The sequence below is a fragment of the Mchenga conophoros genome, linkage group LG23 (genome assembly GCF_057382185.1).
Source record: "Mchenga conophoros isolate Kocher_MC1m ecotype Shallow Benthic linkage group LG23, M_conophoros_male_GT1.1, whole genome shotgun sequence".
Taxonomy (NCBI): domain Eukaryota; kingdom Metazoa; phylum Chordata; class Actinopteri; order Cichliformes; family Cichlidae; genus Mchenga; species Mchenga conophoros.
In genome coordinates, this window is record NC_140547.1 from 21,956,399 (window position 1) to 21,974,550 (window position 18,152).

An 18,152-nucleotide genomic window follows, 5' to 3' on the forward strand; every position below is an offset into this window, starting at 1 on the left:
CGTCAATATAGGAACTCCCTGATGTGACACAGAAAGGCTATTTTTTAATTTCTTTGTATTATTTCTCACCTTGCAGTCACTGATGCTGTTCACCAGCTGCTTGTATTCAGTATTGAAGGTGTGTGTCAGAAGGCGCAGGCACTACAACACAACAGGAACAAGACCGATCAGCTCCGAGCAGAGAAGGAAGAAGGCAGCAACAAGAACGCCCACTAAGCCCACGTTTTTCTCACCTTGGTGGCCAGCTCCTTCTCACGCTTTCAAAGGTGGTGCTGGAGATCTGCGAGGAGACGGAGGTGGACGTGGACAGAGTGCCGGAGCTCACGCTGGGGGAGAGAGACTCACTCAGGGACTTGGTGGTGGGAGCTGTTCCCACGGGAGCCGCCTCTCCCAGAAGGTGACGGGTCTTTTCCACCTGGACGAAAGATGGGGGCGAATGTGAGGTGGGGAGAAGAGGGGAGGTTAGTCATGTAAAGTCTGTACTCTAAGAAAAAACTTTTTAGAATAGCACTTTGGTCTTTGAGTTGAAAAGTCATTTTTCCCTCAATGATATTAAACAGATTTATTTCTTTATAAATCTTTTAAGGCCCCACCTCCTGCAGCTGCTCCATCTTCTCCAGCTTCCACTGGTGCTCTAGGATGAGGCTATCTCCTCTGGGCCTCCAGCCGGCCAGGTTCTCCTCTCCACGCACATAAGCCACTGATGTGTCCAGGACCTTCCTCCTCCTCCTCTGCATCCCTGCTCAGGACATGAGCCCTCATTAGGATGAAGCTCTCCACAGAATTATGATAAAACAGCTGCCGTTCTTTAAACATGTTTCATGGCCGCTCACCTGGGCTTCCAGTGTCAGACATCTTACACAAGCTCAGCTCGTAGATCCCAGTCACTCGGTTGTTATAATGAAGCAGAAGTTTTGAACAAGGAAACTTTGTAACGAAATGCCAACGACCGCCTGTCTGTTTTCAGGGCTGTATTTGAAGCCATGCTCCAATCAGGCAAAGTTTTAAGTGTTGCACATTTCGATGGGTTTCTTTCAGCTGACATAGTTTCCATTTGGGTCATGTGGTGTTAGATACCCCAGCGTGTGGTCATAGGGTGAAGAGCCCGGACGATTAGTGGGATTTTAGGTGTGGTGTAAAAATGACGCTGCAACTTTAAAAACGTTGTTGCTTTAAGGATTAACGTACAACCATACTTGGGCTGAGTTTGACACTGGTTCTCTTCAGTAATTAAAATAGCTTTAACACATGATAAGATCAAATGTCAGCTACACTGTGACAGTCGAGGGGCCACACTCAGATATATTTATTCGCTTGTTCTCTTTGTGTGATAAGAGTTTCCATCTGAATTTAACCCCTGTGTGGGGCTGATCTTTCATTTCATTTTATTTCAAGCTCAGATTCTTTGCCTTTGGCACATTTTCTGTGACGAGACTTCAAACCATTCCCACCGTCCTTATTAATCAACATGGTGAAGTGATTCTTCGCAAGGTGATGGGATAGGAAGAGTTTCAGAAAATGAGGCCTTTTGTCTTTATTGGAGAGGTCAGTGCAGACAGGACGGATGGGGGGAAGGCGAGGGGGGAATGACACACAGGAAACGGTGTTGGTCAGACCCAAAGACATGCGTGGGCAGTGAGGACTCTCACCTTCAGACTCACTGTCTAATCAGTCTGACAGTGAGTCTGAAGACAGAGCAACCCAACACACGTTACTATGTTCATCATCATCATCATTGTTTATTTATATAGCACTTTAAAAACACACAAGGCTGACCAAACTGCTGAACAATAGAAACATAATAGATACCATAAGAATAATAAATACGATACAATAATAAACATAGCGAAAAACAATAAAATACAAGTCAGTCAACCACTGAGTCAAAAGCCAGTGAATAAAAATGCGTTTTCAATCTGGATTTAAAAACCAGCACTGATGTCGATTGCCTAATGTGAAGAGGAAGATTATTCCAAAGCTTAGGAGCCACGATAGAGAACGCTCGGTCTCCTCTCAGTTTCAGCCGTGATTTGGGGACTGAGAGCAACAGCTGCTCAGCTGACCGGAGCGAACGAGTGGGGACATAGGGCTTCAGCAGGTGCCAGACCATTGAAAGATTTAAAAACCAATAAAAGAACTTGAAAATGAATCCTAAATTCAATTGGAAGCCAGTGCAGGGAGGCCAAGAGTGATGTTATCACTAAGCAGGACATTAAATCAAATTAATGAGACACCAAAACAAGAGCTGGAGCCCAAGACAGCCATGAAGTCACAGTGTACACAAATACACAAGAAACACAGAAACCAGCTGGGTGGATGTGGCTCGGGAACCTTCTGTTACCTTGAACGTCGGTGTTTTGAACGCTGGCTGCTCCAGTCTGCTTGTATTTGTCCAAGATTTCCCCTCATATCTTGGTTATGGTTATTTTTTCTTTTATTAAACTGATCACACTCCTGTTCATGAATAGAAAAAAACCCCATCAGTGTATTTTCACTTAAACAAGCAGCTGTTTTTTTTGCATTAAAGTTATATAAAAATGTAACAGTGCAAATTCCTCGCTGACAGTTTAACCAAAAGGCATTTCCAGTGGAAAGTAGCCGACATATTCTCAGCATAACCATGTATAATATCCACAAAACCTGAGAAGGTTGGAGAGAAGGTAGGTGAACTCTGCTGGGATCTGCGTTTAACAAAGTGTCTAAAGACGAAACAAAGAAATCTTTCTGTAAATGTTCAGATGCACAGACTGGACTGAAAAAGAGTGAAAAAGCAGCTAACGTCCAAAAATAAGAAAACTTTGAAAGAACTCCAAAAAAACCTGGAGAACTTTTGCTCAAAAAACAGTTTTGTTTTTTTTTAATTACAAGGCAATCTGACAAAATGTCATCAAATGAGACTCAAGACTTCTGCAGGTCTCTGCCATGACTCAATTTTTTTTTCTTAACGGCAGAAACAATTGTTCCTTTTTTACTTTGTTTCTATTTTCTCTTCTTGTTTTTATCTGTTGAACAACAAACAACATTCATGCTGATTCACATAATATCCTGTCTCTACTCTCTGGGATTTCCTCGTAGCTCTTTGATGCAAAGAACATCCATCAAACGCTCCAGCTTGTGCTCAACATCATCGTGAACGGTGAAGGTACTCTGACGAGAAAATACTCAGTCGACCTTTTGGTTGATTTGTTAAAGAACCCCAAAATAGCTGATTACCTAACAAGGTATGCAGATAATTCACAGCTCTTTTCCTGAATAGCTGCTTTAAAACTCTGCTGAAAGCCTTTGTCCATTTCCAGGTATCCCCACTTCTCGGCATGTGTGTCTCAAGTGTTAGGACTGCTGCATTCGAAAGACCCAGACCCTGCAGCCAAGGTGAGAGACGACAAATATGATAACCCACACCAGCTGTGCTTAACTCTGTAAGTTCCCAGTATTCCCTGAAACCATCACGTGTGACACAGTTTACATCAGACGTGATGCAGCTGACGTCAACACTGACCTTCTTGTGGTAACAGAGACTTAAAAAAATAATAATAAAGCAACAAAGTGGGTCGCTCTTTGACAGTAAATTCCAGTGCGGTCCGCTCCAATCTCCTCAGGCTGACTCTCTTCTAGGCTCTCCTGACTGTTCCCTTTACATGTTGATGATGTGTCTTGTAAATCTGGATCCCTTTCCAGCAGGACGCTCCTCTTTTTCAGACAGTACCTCAGCTGCTCTCTCTCCTGACAGTCAGCTGTCCACCTCTGCATGGCCAGTCGAGCCAGCGCCGGCATTTGAGGCAGAGCTCGGAGCAGAGCGGGCAGCCAGGCTGAGCACGGAGCAGAGGTTGAAGGTCGCAAACTGACATCCACGTCTTCCAGAGAGCCCAGACCTCCTGCTGCAAACAGACTGCACCAACCGTTGTCTCCCACCAAGCTGTTGTAGGACAGATCCAGTGCACGGAGTGAGGAGAGACAGCCCCGTCTGCACACGGCAGCTGCACAGAGGAAGAGGACCCACTGATAACTGATCACTTTATGCCTGTTCACTTTACTGTTTTGTTCACAATGTTTCTGATGGAGACAAAAATAACACCGAATAGTTTCATTGTTTTGTTTTATACGACAGCTACAGATGCTGGCAGCATGAAATAAATGAAAGAAATATCAATTTCCTTCAGGCTTTACTTGTCTTAATATACATTTATGCAGCCTAATGATCCACTACAGACCAAAAAAGAAAAAGTATAATGTCATTGTGTGTTAGTTACCCAGATGTTGCATGTCATCAGTGGTGAGCTCGCAGCTGCAAAGACGGAGCTCGCTGACGACTGATGGCTGCAGAGCATCCAGCAGGAGCGCCAAGTGACCGCCAACCACTTTACACCAGGAAATATCCACCGTGCGCAGATAGGACACCGCCAGGGCTGATGCATAAACACAAAGTTTTCACCATTTCAGGCTAGAGGGTGGAAGAGGTATTCAGGGAGAATGACTTGAAGGAAAACTTCTATAAATAAACAAGTGTGTGTGTGTGTGTGTGTGTGTGTGTGTGTGTGTGTGTGTGTGTGTGTGTGTGTGTGTTACCCAGAGCAGTGAAGGACTCGTTGCTCATGTAGCAGCTGTTGAATGGCAGCCTCCTCATTTGTGTCGCAGGGAGGGCGGAGACCAGCAGGTGGACCACACCTCCCACTTCCTTATTGGATGACACATCAAGCTCGGTCAGTGCAGTGAGAGAGGGCAGCACCTGGACTGAAAAACAACGAGTCACATGACTGCTGCAGCGAGCATGCGATTAGTGTCCGGCGTGTGAGATTGGTAGCAACTGACTCAGAGCCTCTAGATCATCTCGCGTGAGGCAACACAGGTGGAGGTCGAGTCTCTCCAGGTGTGTGACGTGAGCCAGGTGAAAGGTGAGGCGGCTCAGTCCACCAGCTAGAAGCAGCTTTACAGTATATTAATCAGAACAATGCTGCTCTCTAATGTATCTTGGTAAAGCGCAGAAAAATCTAATGTTTTATATGATACAGTGTGATTTCAGTAACATATCATAATGGAGGCTTCAGCAAGTACTTACGAAGGAAATCTTTCCTCTGCTCTTCAGTTAGTTCATCAAATACCTCCCAAAACATCTGTATGGTGGGGTGGCGGTCATGATATCTCCAACCATAACTTGTGTTCTGAAAACAGTGAAAATGACTGTTATAATCATAGAGTTTGTAAGGTCAGGCATACACTATGTTGCCAAAAGTATTCCCTAACACATCCAAATCATTCAATTAATGTGTTCCAATCACTTCCATGGACACAGGTGTATTAAATCAAGCACCTAGGCATGCAGACTACTTCTACAAACATGTGTGAAAGGACGAGTCGCTCTCAGGAACTGAATGAATTCCAGCATGGTAATGTGATAGGATGCACCAGTGCAACAAGTCCAGTCATGAAATTTCCTCGCTATTAAATATTCCATAGTCAGCTGTTAGTGATATTATAACAAAGTGGAAGTAATTGGAAATGACAGCTAGTCAGCTGATGCTAAGGCTCATAGTGCACTTAAGTCACCAATATCTGCAGTCTGCTGTTGTTACAGATGTCCAAACTTCATTGGTTTCCATGGCTGAGCAGCTGCATCCCAGCCTTACACTGACAAACACAATGCAAAGCGTCAGATGGAGTGATTTAAGCATCTCAACACTGGACTCTAAAGCAGTGGAGATGTGTTTACTGGAGTGACGAATCACACTTCTCTGACTGGCAATCCGATGGATGTGTCAGGGTTTGGTGGTTGCCAGAAGTACTTGTCTGACTGCACTGTGCCAAGTGTAAAGTGTGGGCATGTGTGCACATGGCTGGGCACCAGTGCACAATACAAGGTCCATAAAGACATGGATGAGTGAGTTTGGTGTAGAAGAACTGGAATAGCCTGCACAGAGTCCTGACCTCAACCTGATAGAACATCTTTGGGATGAATTAGAGCAGCAACTGTGAGCCAGGCCTTCTCCTCCAACGTCAGTGTCTGACACCACAAATGCACCTCTGGAAGAATAGTCAAAAAATTCCCATAAACACACCTAAACCTTGTGGAAAGCTTTCCCAGAAGAGTGGAAGCAGTTATAGCTGCGAAGGGTGGGCTGACTATTATATTATACTATCATACAAAAGTCTGGATTAAGACTGAGATGTGACTCAAGTTCATATTTGTGTTAAAGCAGCCGACTGAATGCTTTTGACAGTATGCAGTACACAGTTATTGTGCTACAGGACAGCTGTGAAACTACAGCCTGTGTCTGTTTGGCTGACTCTACCTGTTTGAACTTTTCCCAGTCATGCACGTCCTGGCCGACCAGCACTCCCTGCAGCTCCTCTGGTCAAAACAGCCTCACCAAATCCTGCTCACACACCAGGAAGAAGCCTCGCTTGAACTCCTGGAACAGATTCTCCACTGATGTGTTGAAGGCATGATTCACATAGGCCTCCACAAACTCCTTCCTGTTTAGGAGGGAAAATGTTAAATTAGCAAACATTTCACAGAGACAAAGGTGCTGCAGATGAACCTCACAAACACTTCATGTTTTATATGCTTACTTATTTTGACCTGTCAGTGGCTTTCCAGGAGTTTGAGGATCCAGGTCAACATCTGTTCCATCCCAGATTATCTGTAAATTAGTTATAAATCAGATGAGTTTAGCTGCAAAACCTGAGAATGAGACAGATTACTGATCATCTTCTATAGTAAAACACATACCAAAAGTCCATGTAGAGATTATCCAGAACATCATCTTCATAGTTAGATAAGATATAAGATAATTTTTGATTTTTTAACTTGCGAATAATCTTTCTTGCTGTAAAATGATCGACTTTAAAGCCTTCCCACATTCATGGGTATCAACAACTGCTTCTCTCCTCCTCAGTATGTTACCACTTACCTGAATACGCCACACCAGCAAACTGACAGTAGTGGTTACACTTACTGATGATCTAGTGCACTTGATTAGCACTTGGCTAATACTGACCCTCTTAAATAATTATGGAAATAGTCTTGGATGTCTTAGTTTTTGAAACATCTGAATTTCGGCTCAGTGTGTGTTAAATAAATAATGACCTGGTATAATGTGTTCTGTGCTGTTCATCTGAGGTTGCATTTACCTCATATTAAGACCTACTAAGGACCTGATTGTTTTTAATTATGTCCTGATACATAAAACCTGAGAGCTCACATAACTGCATATGCTCAGAATAGACAGCACACATGGATACAAATTACTGCCTTGCAGCAGCAATCTTCAGACCATCACTATGAGCTCCATACAAGGTTACACTGTTCCTGTTATTAACAGCAGGGGGCACTATCAGCCACAGACTGGGAGCCAGATATGCTCTGCTGGTGCCTCATTGTTACAGAGGAAAGACTCTATAGTGAGAAACAGCTGAGGGGGAAACACTGATCTGGAAACGTCTGAGTGTTACAGAGGATATACATAGCACTGTGGTTCAGTGTCACACAATCACAAACAAATACAGCAAAGTACTAAAAAGGGTGTTGCCTCCAAAGATTGCTTTTACTGGTTTGGAGCTTAGGAGGCTTAATAACAACAGGCATGAATGAAGACAGATCAGGACAGCTGTTTGATCACAGCATCCAGTACCAACACAATCATCCACACTCAAGAGCCTGTTGGCTTCAGAGTCAGCAGCTGAATGTCTAAAATATCAAATGTCATTTTTGGTCCATCAGCTACAGCATGAACTGCTTAAAGTGAGAAGCAGCCTGAAGCCCGACAGATTCATCTTTCCAGACTGAAAATATCTCAGAGTGAACCGAGTGGTGCGTTTTCAGGGTGATCTCACAAAGTCAAATCCCTTTAATGATGTTCTGTCCTGTCTTCCTCTATCAAAAGCACACAAACACTATAAAACATTGTTTCGGTGCTTTGGGGTTTTGTTTTCTACACAGAGGTATAGCACGACTAGACCCTAAAGGCAGGCTGCTCACCTACAACCAGCTCACGAACATCTTTCCAATGGAGCTCGCTGCCTTTCTCGTGGATGAGGGTCACTGTGATCCTCCGCTGGATCCCCTGCAGCAAACATAACAGGAGCTCAGGATCACAGTGAGCACAGCTAGAGCAACATTACGCTTTAAAAGAAGATATTCAACTGTGTACAAAGGAAGCAGTTACCACTGTGTGAGTAATAAGGAAACAACATGTGCACCAATCCTGTACCTGGTGCAGCAGGTAGGTACCATGACAGGGCAGGCCTCCACTGTGATCCACGATGGCTGGGATGTACCTGTGCATGGAGGGAGGAGGTGACACAACATCCCAACTTATAATATTCTTCCTGGAGATCATTTTTATGGTTCCTTTAAAGCTTGTGCGTGAATATAACACTCCAGGTGGATACTCACTCTCCAGTGGGCTCCAGCTCGCTGATCTCAAACCAGACCAGCAGGTCGTACTTGCTGACACACTGACCCAGGTTGGATTTGGTGATGGTGTTCAACTTGGAGGCTGCAACTGGCACACACACACACACACACACACACACACACACACACGCACACACACACACACACACACACACACACACACGCACACACACACGCACACACACACGCACACACACACACACACACACACACACACACACACACACACACACACGCACACACACACACACACTCAACGTTAACAAGTGGGAATTTTTCTGGATTTAAGAGAAGGTGAATAAAAGTGAGCAGTATTTACTACATGCTTTGGGTGACTAAATGGAGGATGGATAGGTGACATGAAAACACTACTGACCCTTTATACTGAGCCAATAGCTCACACACTTCTATTAAATCTGTCTAAAGAGCCAGTAATCACAGAGGATAGATACTGGAAGCAAACTGAAATGTTAGGAGGAACTAAATCACACATTACAACACCAGTGGCAGCACCCTGCTGTCTCACACATCGGGATCACGGTCCTGTTGAAACGGGCTAATTGCTAAAGCTCACAGTTGCATTCCTCTATACTCAATATGATCGAAAAAACTATTTTAACAAACAATTAAAAAAGGAACAAGTAAAAGATCTACTATAGCCAAAAGAAGACCATTTACAGACTATAGCCCTGTCAACAAGTATTTGCCTCCTTTCTCATTTCCTATCTTATTCCATATTTGTCACACTTACACCTTTCACATCAATACATTTATAACATTAGACAACAATGTCTAATATTCAACGGCAGTTTTCAAGGGCAAAACGCTATCCAAACATACTTGGTCCTATATGAAAAAGTAATCACACAGAAAACCTGATACCTTGTGCGTCACCTCTGACACCAACAGCTGCAGCAAGCGTTTGGTGCTAGAGGTCACATTTGGACTCTGGACCTCTGTGGAGTGTGCACATGATCTCATTACTGTCTAAAAATCCAAGGAGTGCTGAATCATTGAAAAATACACAGTAACAGGTGTGTAGCATCGCTAACTAGGTAGCAACAAGCCTCTAATTGGATAATCCAAATTGTCACTAGGTGTGAATGTGCAAATGAATGTGAGTGCGAATGGTTGTCTGTCCCTATGTGTTGGCCCTGCGATAGAGCGGCGACCTGTCCAGGGTGTACCCTGCCTCTTGCCCTATGACAGCTGGGATAGGCTCCAGTGACCCCCGCGACCCTGAAAAGGATAAGCGGAAGCGAATGGATGGATGGAATTTTTCTTCCTTTATGCTTACAGCCACGCTCTTGACACAATCAGGACAAAATGCCATGGCGACTGTCCCTTGGTGACCTTCTTGGTTACCTCATTGCAGATGTTTTTCTATATTGCATAACTACTTTGGAATGATGCATCAAAAATAAATAAATAAATGAATACATGCCAAAAAAAGAAACATTTGTTTTAATGTGGGGTTTGAAAAAGCCCACCTTTTGAATTATAAGCCGTGAAAAATGACAGACTTTTTCTCATTATTTGGTAAGGATTAAGACGCACAAAGAACCAGTAATTCTTGCCCTTCAGCAGTCACAGAGGTTTAAACCATGCTGGTGAAATTAGTGCCATTATCTGACAGGGAGAGGAGCTGCAATATTTTCTATATGGCTCCAAGAGTGATAAAATGCCTCACAGCGATGTTCATAAATGTCAGTCATGCCCTGGCAGAGAACTCCACTGCTGAATTAATATTATATGTCAAACAATGCTCCATCCAGTTTTATGGGTTGCATACACAGTCTGAGCCTCCAGTCACGCAAACCTGTCCTGGCTTGTAGAGTGAAGCCAGACTAGATGCTAATGGAGCTCTCTAATACTTGAATTTTAGTCAAGCTTGCAGCTTTCTTCACTATGTTGTATAATGCAATGAATAACATGAACATTTTTAGTAAGGTTTGTTTGCTTGTTAACATTTTTCCCTTTAATGTTTTCATTAATAAAATCCAACCTTGAAGCATAACAAACCAACCTTCTACTTTCTTAAGTTCAAGCAAGTCTACAGTTTAAATAAAGGTCTAAAGTCACAAATATTATTCTGACAATAGAAATCCTAGAATAGTGGTAACACTCTGAATACACATGCCAATATAAATTTATCTCGCTGTCATGTGTTATTTTGCCGGGTTGTTTCCTCCCGTTGCCATGTAAACACAAAATAGTGTATATATATGAATATTTTCAAAAAATGCTCTGTGAGTTCCACATCATAACAGTTATTTACTGAGCAGCTCAGTTAGAACTTGCCACTCACACACTGAGCAGCACTCACTAACTTTCTATTTCTAAACAATTTGTTCACTTTTTATCTCAGGCATGTCTGAAAAGACATCAGATAACTTTTTCCATCGCTTTGAAGATTTGATTCAGAGAAAGCGCACAGGTGGAGATGTAAGTAACTAAACATACTCATTCTTGTCTTCTCTGCTGATCAAATGTAAATGTTTCTGAGAGATGTGTTATATTTTGCTGCTTTGCACAGTGTAATTTTTGTGTAAGTCACTGTAGACAGAGCAACTGTCAGCGCTTCACCACAGAGTCCAGGATCCTGGACTTTCACAAAGCTCAGAGCAGTAAGACAAATGTGTTCTTTCAACAGGCAGACACATTGCATATCGCACAGAGACCCAGAGATTATGCTGTGCAACTCCCACCTTTACCTGAGCAATGCGCAGGCTCTCCACAGAGAGTCCAGAGAAGCTGGAACTGTTTGGATGACCCCTTTTGGAATCAGGAGGACCCTGAAAGAAGTCTGAGTAGCCTCAGCTCTGCAGACACACACACACCAAGTGATCTGAGGGCCATTCCTTTCATTGTTAGTCCTGTTGAGATGACACCGCTCACTCCAGTTCCTCCACCTCCTCGAGCAGCTTGTCCATCGCAATTGCGGTTCAAAGGTGATGCTTTTCTTTAGTGGTTACACCTGCTGTTAATCAGTTAGTTTAGATTTTAAAATTTGACACTGTAGATTATCGATTTTAATGCTAAATTACACATTCTTGCTGTCCATTCATTTTATATGCTTTTTTGAAGAAAAAAAATAATCAGGAAGAAAAATGTTTATTGTTGTTTTTGTAAGATGTCAATTTGTAGTTATTTAGTTATTTTTTGTCTAAACAGACACGAAGTTCATTCGTGGAATAAGAGTCTTGACAGCAAAAGACAAATTTGGGCCTATTTTGACTCCAAAACCTCCAACAGTTCCCATACCGCAAAAACGAGGACCTCGGCCTGGGACGCTGCTGCCCCGTGCAAAAGTCGTCCCTATAGACAGTAAGTGGTTTTCCTCAGTAACTGTAGAAGATGCTGAATAATCAAACTTTAAATTAAGAGATTTTTTAAAAAGATTTTAATGAACAATTAATCACTGCATCATGCTTCGAATTAGAAGAAATGACAGTTTCTTTTTACTAACCTCGTTGATTATCAGACAAGAAAGCAGACAGTCAGTGCAGTCAGAATAATCCAAGAGAGAGCAGGGTCAAACTCCCGCCTGTAGCTACACCTGTAGAGAGCCTGTCCCACAGCTTTAGTCTGCTGTCTTCATTAGAACTTTAAAATGAATACTAGATCTACTTCTACTGAATGGAGAAAAGGTTCCTGAGAAGAGATTTAATTTTCAGTATCTAAGAAATTTGAGGCGTTTCTGAAGGTACTGTACTGTTAGAGCATCTTAACATAGAGTCCTTGAATACTAGGCAGTTGTAGAGGATGAGTTACTCTACTTTAAATGACTCCCACCCCTTATTGGAGGATTTCAGCTTCTTCCTGTGGGACAGAGGTTTGCAGCCCCTAAATACAGGCGAAGCTTGAAGAAACAGCTTTGTCCAAGCTGCTATTTTGTTGTCGTTGTAACAAATGACACATGTTTTTTTTCTGTATTTTTTAAAAACTGTATTTATTTATTTACTGTACTTATTTCTCTATTTATGACAGTGCTTTTATCTCCTTTTTGCTGTTTTATATGAATTTATCAGTATAGTGTTGTCTAGTTTTAGAAGCTGTGATTAGGACGTCTATTTAAATTTGTTGATTAAAGATCATAATTAGAGATCATAACCTGCCTTTGATTTAGACATGTCTGATATTTTTGTAAACACAAAATAGTGTATATATATGAATATTTTCAAAAAATGCTCTGTGAGTTCCACATCATAACAGTTATTTACTGAGCAGCTCAGTTAGAACTTGCCACTCACACACTGAGCAGCACTCACTAACTTTCTATTTCTAAACAATTTGTTCACTTTTTATCTCAGGCATGTCTGAAAAGACATCAGATAACTTTTTCCATCGCTTTGAAGATTTGATTCAGAGAAAGCGCACAGGTGGAGATGTAAGTAACTAAACATACTCATTCTTGACTTCTCTGCTGATCAAATGTAAATGTTTCTGAGAGATGTGTTATATTTTGCTGCTTTGCACAGTGTAATTTTTGTGTAAGTCACTGTAGACAGAGCAACTGTCAGCGCTTCACCACAGAGTCCAGGATCCTGGACTTTCACAAAGCTCAGAGCAGTAAGACAAATGTGTTCTTTCAACAGGCAGACACATTGCATATCGCACAGAGACCCAGAGGTTATGCTGTGCAACTCCCACCTTTACCTGAGCAATGCGCAGGCTCTCCAGAGATAGTCCAGGGAAGCTGGAACTGTTTGGATGACCCCTTTTGGAATCAGGAGGACCCTGAAAGAAGTCTGAGTAGCCTCAGCTCTGCAGACACACACACACCAAGTGATCTGAGGGCCATTCCTTTCATTGTTAGTCCTGTTGAGATGACACCGCTCACTCCAGTTCCTCCACCTCCTCGAGCAGCTTGTCCATCGCAATTGCCTGTTTTCTCTGCTAAACATTCAGGAGCAGGTCGGTTCAAAGGTGATGCTTTTCTTTAGTGGTTACACCTGCTGTTAATCAGTTAGTTTAGATTTTAAAATTTGACACTGTAGATTATCTATTTTAATGCTAAATTACACATTCTTGCTGTCCATTCATTTTATATGCTTTTTTGAAGAAAAAAAAATCAGGAAGAAAAATGTTTATTGTTGTTTTTGTAAGATGTCAATTTGTAGTTATTTAGTTATTTTTTTGTCTAAACAGACACGAAGTTCATTCGTGGAATAAGAGTCTTGACAGCAAAAGACAAATTTGGGCCTATTTTGGAAAAACTGCAGCATTTCCAGGATGGGATTGTAACCTCACCTGGACACACAGTACCAACCAAAACATTTACTGCAGTAAAGCCTTTGACTCCAAAACCTCCAACAGTTCCCATACCGCAAAAACGAGGACCTCGGCCTGGGACGCTGCTGCGCCGTGCAAAAGTCGTCCCTATAGACGGTAAGTGGTTTTCCTCAGTAACTGTAGAAGATGCTGAATAATCAAACTTTAAATTAAGAGATTTTTTAAAAAGATTTTAATGAACAATTAATCACTGCATCATGCTTCGAATTAGAAGAAATGACAGTTTCTTTTTACTAACCTCGTTGATTATCAGACAAGAAAGCAGACAGTCAGTGCAGTCAGAATAATCCAAGAGAGAGCAGGGTCAAACTCCCGCCTGTAGCTACACCTGTAGAGAGCCTGTCCCACAGCTTTAGTCTGCTGTCTTCAGACGACTGGTAAGAAACGTAGTAAGGAGACATTAAATACTGCACAGAAACAGTGCTGCATAATGTGGCTGTGTTATTTGTGGTGTTCCTGAAGTCGTGTTCAATGTTGTGTTGTGTAAATACAGGATTAAGAAAAGACAGGGCTTGCAAACTATTCAGTCTCTGGCAAAGCACCACTCGGACATCCTGAAGACTAAACTACATGAAGTGTGTCTGGTCCTCATTGAGGAGGTATTGCACACTTTATGTTTCTTATATGTGTTTCATGCAGCTAGTTTCCCTTCAAGTGCATACTACAGCCTCAACTGATGATTTTCACTCACATTTTAGGTGAAAAACCAACGCTCAGCAATAGCCTTTGAGGCCATACATGCCATCAATGAGCTCTACATTCAGCTCCAGAGAACAATGGACCCAGAAGTTGAAACAACAGGCCGAGCTCTATTGCTGAAGCTTGCAATGACCAACAACAACTTTCTACATCAGGAGGTCAATCTGGCGCTTGATGCCATGGTGGAAAATTGCAGCCATGGACGGATTCTGAGCGCTCTGTTTAACACAGGACTGACGTAAGAGGAGAGAAGAAGCTGTAGTGATTTTATTAGAAGACATGAAAGAGAGATCATGTTCACTGAGTTGTGTGTCTAATATTGTCCTTGCTCAGCCATCGCTGTGTTGCAGTGAGGAATAGCACGGCTCAACACCTGCACCAGCTGGCTGACAAACTTGGAGCAGCCGTCACCCTGAAAACAGGAACCTTCACTGAAAGATTTCTAATTGCTGCCTCTAGAATGGCAGGGGATGCTGCACCTGAAGCCAGGTGGGTACTTTTAAATGGGTTTGAAGTGCATCAATGTTTTATTTTCTGTGAGTTTACACAATTAATGAAAATTAATGACAACTGTAATCTTCCACAGGTACCATGGGCGAACAATCATTGAGAAACTGACCCTTCACAAGGACTTTATGAATTTGTGGGTGAAGATTGTCCCTGAAAAAGACAGGCGTCCTGTGGAGAAGAGCCTGAAAAAGACAGGCGTCCTGTGGAGAAGAGCCTGAAAAAGACAGGCGTCCTGTGGAGAAGAGCCTGAAAAAGACAGGCGTCCTGTGGAGAAGAGCCTGAAAAAGACAGGCGTCCTGCGAAGAAGAAAGAGCTTAGGGAGTTCCTGTGTGTCCAGTTGAAGGACAAGGGGACGCACAGGTGGAGATGTAAGTAACTAAACATACTCATTCTTGACTTCTCTGCTGATCAAATGTAAATGTTTCTGAGAGATGTGTTATATTTTGCTGCTTTGCACAGTGTAATTTTTGTGTAAGTCACTGTAGACAGAGCAACTGTCAGCGCTTCACCACAGAGTCCAGGATCCTGGACTTTCACAAAGCTCAGAGCAGTAAGACAAATGTGTTCTTTCAACAGGCAGACACATTGCATATCGCACAGAGACCCAGAGATTATGCTGTGCAACTCCCACCTTTACCTGAGCAATGCGCAGGCTCTCCAGAGATAGTCCAGGGAAGCTGGAACTGTTTGGATGACCCCTTTTGGAATCAGGAGGACCCTGAAAGAAGTCTGAGTAGCCTCAGCTCTGCAGACACACACACACCAAGTGATCTGAGGGCCATTCCTTTCATTGTTAGTCCTGTTGAGATGACACCGCTCACTCCAGTTCCTCCACCTCCTCGAGCAGCTTGTCCATCGCAATTGCCTGTTTTCTCTGCTAAACATTCAGGAGCAGGTCGGTTCAAAGGTGATGCTTTTCTTTAGTGGTTACACCTGCTGTTAATCAGTTAGTTTAGATTTTAAAATTTGACACTGTAGATTATCTATTTTAATGCTAAATTACACATTCTTGCTGTCCATTCATTTTATATGCTTTTTTGAAGAAAAAAAATCAGGAAGAAAAATGTTTATTGTTGTTTTTGTAAGATGTCAATTTGTAGTTATTTAGTTATTTTTTTGTCTAAACAGACACGAAGGTCATTCGTGGAATAAGAGTCTTGACAGCAAAAGACAAATTTGGGCCTATTTTGGAAAAACTGCAGCATTTCCAGGATGGGATTGTAACCTCACCTGGACACACAGTACCAACCAAAACATTTACTGCAGTAAAGCCTTTGACTCCAAAACCTCCAACAGTTCCCTCCCATACCGCAAAAACGAGGACCTCGGCCTGGGACGCTGCTGCGCCGTGCAAAAGTCGTCCCTATAGACGGTAAGTGGTTTTCCTCAGTAACTGTAGAAGATGCTGAATAATCAAACTTTAAATTAAGAGATTTTTTAAAAAGATTTTAATGAACAATTAATCACTGCATCATGCTTCGAATTAGAAGAAATGACAGTTTCTTTTTACTAACCTCGTTGATTATCAGACAAGAAAGCAGACAGTCAGTGCAGTCAGAATAATCCAAGAGAGAGCAGGGTCAAACTCCCGCCTGTAGCTACACCTGTAGAGAGCCTGTCCCACAGCTTTAGTCTGCTGTCTTCAGACGACTGGTAAGAAACGTAGTAAGGAGACATTAAATACTGCACAGAAACAGTGCTGCATAATGTGGCTGTGTTATTTGTGGTGTTCCTGAAGTCGTGTTCAATGTTGTGTTGTGTAAATACAGGATTAAGAAAAGACAGGGCTTGCAAACTATTCAGTCTCTGGCAAAGCACCACTCGGACATCCTGAAGACTAAACTACATGAAGTGTGTCTGGTCCTCATTGAGGAGGTATTGCACACTTTATGTTTCTTATATGTGTTTCATGCAGCTAGTTTCCCTTCAAGTGCATACTACAGCCTCAACTGATGATTTTCACTCACATTTTAGGTGAAAAACCAACGCTCAGCAATAGCCTTTGAGGCCATACATGCCATCAATGAGCTCTACATTCAGCTCCAGAGAACAATGGACCCAGAAGTTGAAACAACAGGCCGAGCTCTATTGCTGAAGCTTGCAATGACCAACAACAACTTTCTACATCAGGAGGTCAATCTGGCGCTTGATGCCATGGTGGAAAATTGCAGCCATGGACGGATTCTGAGCGCTCTGTTTAACACAGGACTGACGTAAGAGGAGAGAAGAAGCTGTAGTGATTTTATTAGAAGACATGAAAGAGAGATCATGTTCACTGAGTTGTGTGTCTAATATTGTCCTTGCTCAGCCATCGCTGTGTTGCAGTGAGGAATAGCACGGCTCAACACCTGCACCAGCTGGCTGACAAACTTGGAGCAGCCGTCACCCTGAAAACAGGAACCTTCACTGAAAGATTTCTAATTGCTGCCTCTAGAATGGCAGGGGATGCTGCACCTGAAGCCAGGTGGGTACTTTTAAATGGGTTTGAAGTGCATCAATGTTTTATTTTCTGTGAGTTTACACAATTAATGAAAATTAATGACAACTGTAATCTTCCACAGGTACCATGGGCGAACAATCATTGAGAAACTGACCCTTCACAAGGACTTTATGAATTTGTGGGTGAAGATTGTCCCTGAAAAAGACAGGCGTCCTGTGGAGAAGAGCCTGAAAAAGACAGGCGTCCTGTGGAGAAGAGCCTGAAAAAGACAGGCGTCCTGTGGAGAAGAGCCTGAAAAAGACAGGCGTCCTGCGAAGAAGAAAGAGCTTAGGGAGTTCCTGTGTGTCCAGTTGACGGACAAGGGGACGCACAGGTGGAGATGTAAGTAACTAAACATACTCATTCTTGACTTCTCTGCTGATCAAATGTAAATGTTTCTGAGAGATGTGTTATATTTTGCTACTTTGCACAGTGTAATTTTTGTGTAAGTCACTGTAGACAGAGCAACTGTCAGCGCTTCACCACAGAGTCCAGGATCCTGGACTTTCACAAAGCTCAGAGCAGTAAGACAAATGTGTTCTTTCAACAGGCAGACACATTGCATATCGCACAGAGACCCAGAGGTTATGCTGTGCAACTCCCACCTTTACCTGAGCAATGCGCAGGCTCTCCAGAGATAGTCCAGGGAAGCTGGAACTGTTTGGATGACCCCTTTTGGAATCAGGAGGACCCTGAAAGAAGTCTGAGTAGCCTCAGCTCTGCAGACACACACACACCAAGTGATCTGAGGGCCAT

General features: G+C 42.7%; 3 protein-coding genes across 6 annotated transcripts; 2 read left to right on the plus strand and 1 right to left on the minus strand.

Annotated features, from left to right (window-relative positions):
* Positions 1–1,717: 1,717 nt before the first annotated feature.
* LOC146547185 (leucine-rich repeat-containing protein 31-like) lies at positions 1,718–8,060 on the minus strand. 3 transcript variants are annotated; one of them, XM_085265422.1, is made up of 8 exons: positions 7,976–8,060; positions 6,568–6,638; positions 6,288–6,471; positions 5,923–6,018; positions 5,057–5,159; positions 4,567–4,731; positions 4,251–4,406; positions 1,718–3,977 (listed from the first exon to the last, which is right to left on the minus strand). In XM_085265422.1, exons 4-8 carry the CDS (start codon positions 5,938–5,940, stop codon positions 3,520–3,522), a joined length of 900 nt encoding a protein of 299 aa, XP_085121548.1. In that variant the 5' UTR covers positions 5,941–6,018; positions 6,288–6,471; positions 6,568–6,638; positions 7,976–8,060; the 3' UTR covers positions 1,718–3,519. The 3 variants fall into 3 exon arrangements, with proteins under 3 accessions (XP_085121548.1, XP_085121549.1, XP_085121551.1); XM_085265423.1 differs by having other exon boundaries at positions 5,906–6,018; XM_085265425.1 differs by lacking the exons at positions 5,923–6,018; positions 6,288–6,471; positions 6,568–6,638; positions 7,976–8,060 and adding an exon at positions 5,545–5,823.
* A 2,643-nt stretch (positions 8,061–10,703) lies between these two features.
* Positions 10,704–15,633, plus strand: LOC146547186 (uncharacterized). 2 transcript variants are annotated; one of them, XM_085265314.1, is made up of 12 exons: positions 10,704–10,858; positions 11,067–11,364; positions 11,588–11,740; positions 12,727–12,803; positions 13,012–13,342; positions 13,565–13,804; positions 13,962–14,085; positions 14,202–14,307; positions 14,407–14,645; positions 14,741–14,896; positions 14,994–15,285; positions 15,494–15,633. In XM_085265314.1, exons 1-11 carry the CDS (start codon positions 10,784–10,786, stop codon positions 15,133–15,135), a joined length of 1,941 nt encoding a protein of 646 aa, XP_085121440.1. In that variant the 5' UTR covers positions 10,704–10,783; the 3' UTR covers positions 15,136–15,285; positions 15,494–15,633. The 2 variants fall into 2 exon arrangements, with proteins under 2 accessions (XP_085121440.1, XP_085121441.1); XM_085265315.1 differs by having other exon boundaries at positions 13,012–13,330.
* A 900-nt stretch (positions 15,634–16,533) lies between these two features.
* On the plus strand, positions 16,534–18,081 carry LOC146547187 (TOG array regulator of axonemal microtubules protein 1-like). The gene is made up of 6 exons (XM_085265317.1): positions 16,534–16,570; positions 16,687–16,792; positions 16,892–17,130; positions 17,226–17,381; positions 17,479–17,738; positions 17,947–18,081. The coding sequence occupies exons 3-5, from the start codon at positions 16,970–16,972 to the stop codon at positions 17,618–17,620; spliced, it is 459 nt and encodes a 152-aa protein (XP_085121443.1). The 5' UTR covers positions 16,534–16,570; positions 16,687–16,792; positions 16,892–16,969; the 3' UTR covers positions 17,621–17,738; positions 17,947–18,081.
* Positions 18,082–18,152: the final 71 nt, after the last annotated feature.

Bases quoted from the DNA above. Each gene is read 5' to 3' on its own strand.
- LOC146547186 (XM_085265314.1), top strand. From the start codon at position 10,784: ATGTCTGAAAAGACATCAGATAACTTTTTCCATCGCTTTGAAGATTTG. The intron at 13,343-13,564 runs GTGATGCTTTTC...TTGTCTAAACAG, and splicing joins AGGAGCAGGTCGGTTCAAAG to ACACGAAGTTCATTCGTGGA. The intron at 14,646-14,740 runs GTAAGAGGAGAG...GTCCTTGCTCAG, and splicing joins CTGTTTAACACAGGACTGAC to CCATCGCTGTGTTGCAGTGA.
- LOC146547187 (XM_085265317.1), top strand. From the start codon at position 16,970: ATGGACCCAGAAGTTGAAACAACAGGCCGAGCTCTATTGCTGAAGCTT. The intron at 17,131-17,225 runs GTAAGAGGAGAG...GTCCTTGCTCAG, and splicing joins CTGTTTAACACAGGACTGAC to CCATCGCTGTGTTGCAGTGA. The intron at 17,382-17,478 runs GTGGGTACTTTT...AATCTTCCACAG, and splicing joins GATGCTGCACCTGAAGCCAG to GTACCATGGGCGAACAATCA.
- LOC146547185 (XM_085265422.1), bottom strand. The intron at 4,732-5,056 runs GTAAGTACTTGC...GTTGTTTTTCAG, and splicing joins GCAGAGGAAAGATTTCCTTC to TCCAGGTGCTGCCCTCTCTC. The intron at 3,978-4,250 runs GTAACTAACACA...TCCTCTGTGCAG, and splicing joins TGATGACATGCAACATCTGG to CTGCCGTGTGCAGACGGGGC.